The sequence below is a fragment of the Cicer arietinum genome, chromosome 3, assembly GCF_000331145.2.
Source record: "Cicer arietinum cultivar CDC Frontier isolate Library 1 chromosome 3, Cicar.CDCFrontier_v2.0, whole genome shotgun sequence".
Lineage (NCBI taxonomy): Eukaryota > Viridiplantae > Streptophyta > Magnoliopsida > Fabales > Fabaceae > Cicer > Cicer arietinum.
This window is the reverse complement of record NC_021162.2, coordinates 41,472,434-41,476,143: the sequence shown is the minus strand read 5'-3', so window position 1 is coordinate 41,476,143 and position 3,710 is coordinate 41,472,434. Positions and strand designations below refer to the sequence as shown.

General features: G+C 29.5%; 1 protein-coding gene across 1 annotated transcript; it reads right to left on the bottom strand.

The window, feature by feature from the left end:
- Positions 1-2,987: 2,987 nt before the first annotated feature.
- Positions 2,988-3,461, bottom strand: LOC105851210 (uncharacterized). The gene has a single exon (XM_012711810.1). It carries the CDS (start codon positions 3,459-3,461, stop codon positions 2,988-2,990), a length of 474 nt encoding a protein of 157 aa, XP_012567264.1.
- Positions 3,462-3,710: the final 249 nt, after the last annotated feature.

Genomic DNA, 3,710 nt, shown 5'->3' with positions numbered 1-3,710 from the left:
TCATAACATTAATATGAGTCAATAATTTTCCTACAAATTAATTTAATATACACTTAATCAAGTAAAGAACACAAATAACAAAAAAATAAAAGGTATAAGTGAAGAATAGGAAATATTGAATAGTAAAACCAAAAAAATGGACGAAAGTGTATACGTTAACAACTCGGGAAGAGAGGATACTCAAAATGTTACAGTTCGGTTGGATTCCGTCTAAATTAACAATACAAAGCCAATTTATGAGTCTTCAATTTATAAAAATTTAATTTATATCTCACTCAATACGAGATTCATAACACAAAGGAAAAAGTCCCTAAAAAGTTGAATTAAAGTCCAGATTTTTTTTTCACCTTATACCAACTCCAATTCACATAATATTAATTAGATGAAAAAATGTGTTTATGCATTAATACAAAACAGAAAAGCAATTTTAAGAAGTCTGTGGCCACCATAGAACATCACCAATTATTATATTATCTATTCACAAAAGAGTGCATTAAATGGTAATAAGAGGTTGTTACCTTGTGATTTTTATTGAAATTTCTACAAGTATAGTGTGATGAAGATATGAGATGGACATTGAAATATTGAGTAACTATGGAAGCTCTTAATACATATGTAGTGTTGACGAAAATGATGAGAGGATTAACTTGTATTGTAAGTTATATCCTGAAAAAATAAGTGTGAATTATTGTAAATTTATTGGTTTAAAATTGATACAAAAATATAAAAACAAATGTTAATTTAAGAAATTTATTATTTTATGAATTTATTGAGAACATTTTCATTCTTTTTGGAAACATATGTATGAGTACTATGTAATGTTTTGATGTTGTAATTGTTGTTTTCTTTTGCTTCAATATGCAATTAGAAATATTTTGTATAAAATGTGTTAGATTGATAATTGTTTAATGAAAGTAATAGAAATATTATTGAAGCAACAAATAAACATGTGTGTATTAAAAATGAACTCAATAGGAGATTTAATTGTAAATTACCCAACCTTGTTTATTCAATCAAGTAGATGCAACAATAAAAGTTAATCAGCCTCGTGCTCTTTTGGTGTGCTAATTAATTAATAATCAAAAGAATATAAATCATATTAATATTGCATGGTCCTACCATATTGTGTTTTTAAATTCAATAAAATTTCATTTGAAATCAAAATTGGTGTTTTAATTTGGGGATCATGTCTAATGTCATAAAGTTGTTGTACTTTTTTATTTGATTTTTGGAATGGAAAAATAATATATTAAATTTAAATAGGTATGTATATATTTTATGGACAATGTAGACATGCAATTTTGTATAATGTTATAAGATTTTGAGTGAATTAAATGTCTAAATATATAATTGTTGAACACGATCCTTTGCAAAAATGAAAATTAAATGATATATACACGAAGAGTTGAGTAGAATTGAAATTCAAGGGAAGCTGTCAACAACCAAAAAATTCCTCCCATTGATACGGTTGGTTGAAAAAATTCTAAGTAATAAAAAACATAAGCTATTAACTTGTTTATGGATGTATAAATTGTAGAAAGAAATTAAAATAGTAGAGTTAAAAATAGTAAACCTGAGTAATAGCCTTTTTTGTACATTTTTTTTTTGAGTTTCCGATATTGATTTTAGCTTTGTGTTTAGTTTTGCACATCCAAATGATATGTAAAGATTAAAATAAAGATAGTAAAAAAAAATTATTGGTTGTTAAAATCTTAGTAAAATATATAAATGTTCAATAAACAGTTGCAGACAAAGATTATACACAAATGTCATTGTGTTACTTGCATATAAAGATGACAATATAATTCGCACCCGCAGGTACTCACCCAAATCCGCTTGATTTGGGCAGAGATAACCCGCTTTAATAGGGTGCGAGTGCGGATGCGGATTTTCCCCGACATTTAAATTCGGGGGCGGAGATGGGTTTGAGGGTGGTGATATCCACCCCGTACCAGCCCCACAAATGATATTATTATAATTTTTAAATTTTATATGTATATACATATTGAATATACTTAATATTTTTTTAAAATATTAAAATTTATTATCTTATCTCTATAGAAAATATTTTTTAATTTTATTATTGTCTAATAAAAATTATTTTATTATATTAATTATAATAAATATGATTTTTAAATTTATAATTATATATATATAAATTGGTGCGGGTGTGGACGGGGAATCCCGAATCCCGTTGCGGGCGGAGATGGATGTCTAAATTTTTCACCCACTATCAAACGGGGGCGGATGCGGGTTTTCCCCGATTAGTCGGGTGCGGGGGTGGAGGAGCCAAAATTCGTCTCCGCTTTTCCCCGGTTCCATGCCTACTTGCACAATCATGTAAACAAACAATTAAAGAATCTCTTTGTACACAATATTTAAGACCTTGTTTTCACTGGGATTGTCATCATTGCGACTAAGAATATGTAATCCACTTTGATTGGTTACTCTTGAGATGGCGACATACAATTGTCCATGAGTAAATACTTGTTTAGGCAAATACAATCCAACGTGTTGCAACGATTGTCCTTAATTTTTATTTACTGTCAAGACAAAGCATAATGATATAGGATATTGTCTTCGATTAAGGATAAAAGGTCAATTGGATTCTGATGGCGACAAATATATTCTTAGAATGAGAACTTTATCTCCAATGACATATCCACGCAACACTTCTCCTTCCAAAACCATTTTCCAAGCTATGTAATTTTCATTCTTGTACCCTTACATAGCCCAACTCCTTGATTCAAATTTATCATTAGCATATCTACTGATCCTTTTTTAAGCCTTAGAATGTGTGATGGCAAACCTGGAAATTTGAGTGTATTCAAAAACTCATTAGGGTAAAGAAGATCTTGATCTTGAACATTGAAATATGTCTTATAAATTGAGTCTGATGATAAATATATAATTTCTTCGCATGTGAAGTTATTCAAAATATGATGAATTATATCATCAACTATTTCATTTGTAGGTGTAAAGATAGCTCACGACACAAGGTAACTTCTGTCTCTAATGTGGCTATTTAAATTTGGATAAATAGTGTCAACTAGAATACCATCATTTGATTTTGGGAGCATCAAATTTTGTTCTATAAATATCCATGATTCTCTGATATCTCCAATATTTGGGCATTGTTTTCCATCACCTACATCAACTATCCAATATGCAAACTTTCGCATTGCATATTTTGAGATTGAGTCCAACTTATTTGATTGTAGACACATGTTTTTATGTAGCAAATGAACCTCACATGATTTCCAAATGTATGAATTTTGTATGCAAGCTTGGATCATATCATGCATATCACCTTTTCGAACTACAGGTAAATTCTGACGAAAGTCACCATCCAATACAATAGTTATTCCACCAAATGGTTTCAAATTGTAGTCTTCCTTGATTCCTTTCATAATATCACAAAATGATCGATCTACTACCTCAAAACAATATTTTTTGGCCATTGGTGTCGCATCCCAAATAATTAAAGATGTTTGTGTAACTAATTTAGCAAGATGTGTGCCTTTATAGATTGAACAAGTTGAAGCCTTATTTGGATTCAAATATAATTGAAATCTAGAATGTACTGTTCGACCAACTAGTAATAATAGAGCAGCGTACCAGAAGTTGCAACAACTCTTAATTTTGCAGGTACTGATCGTCAAAGGTAAGTTTTTTCCATTCCACTAGAACCATACACAAATAATAACTTT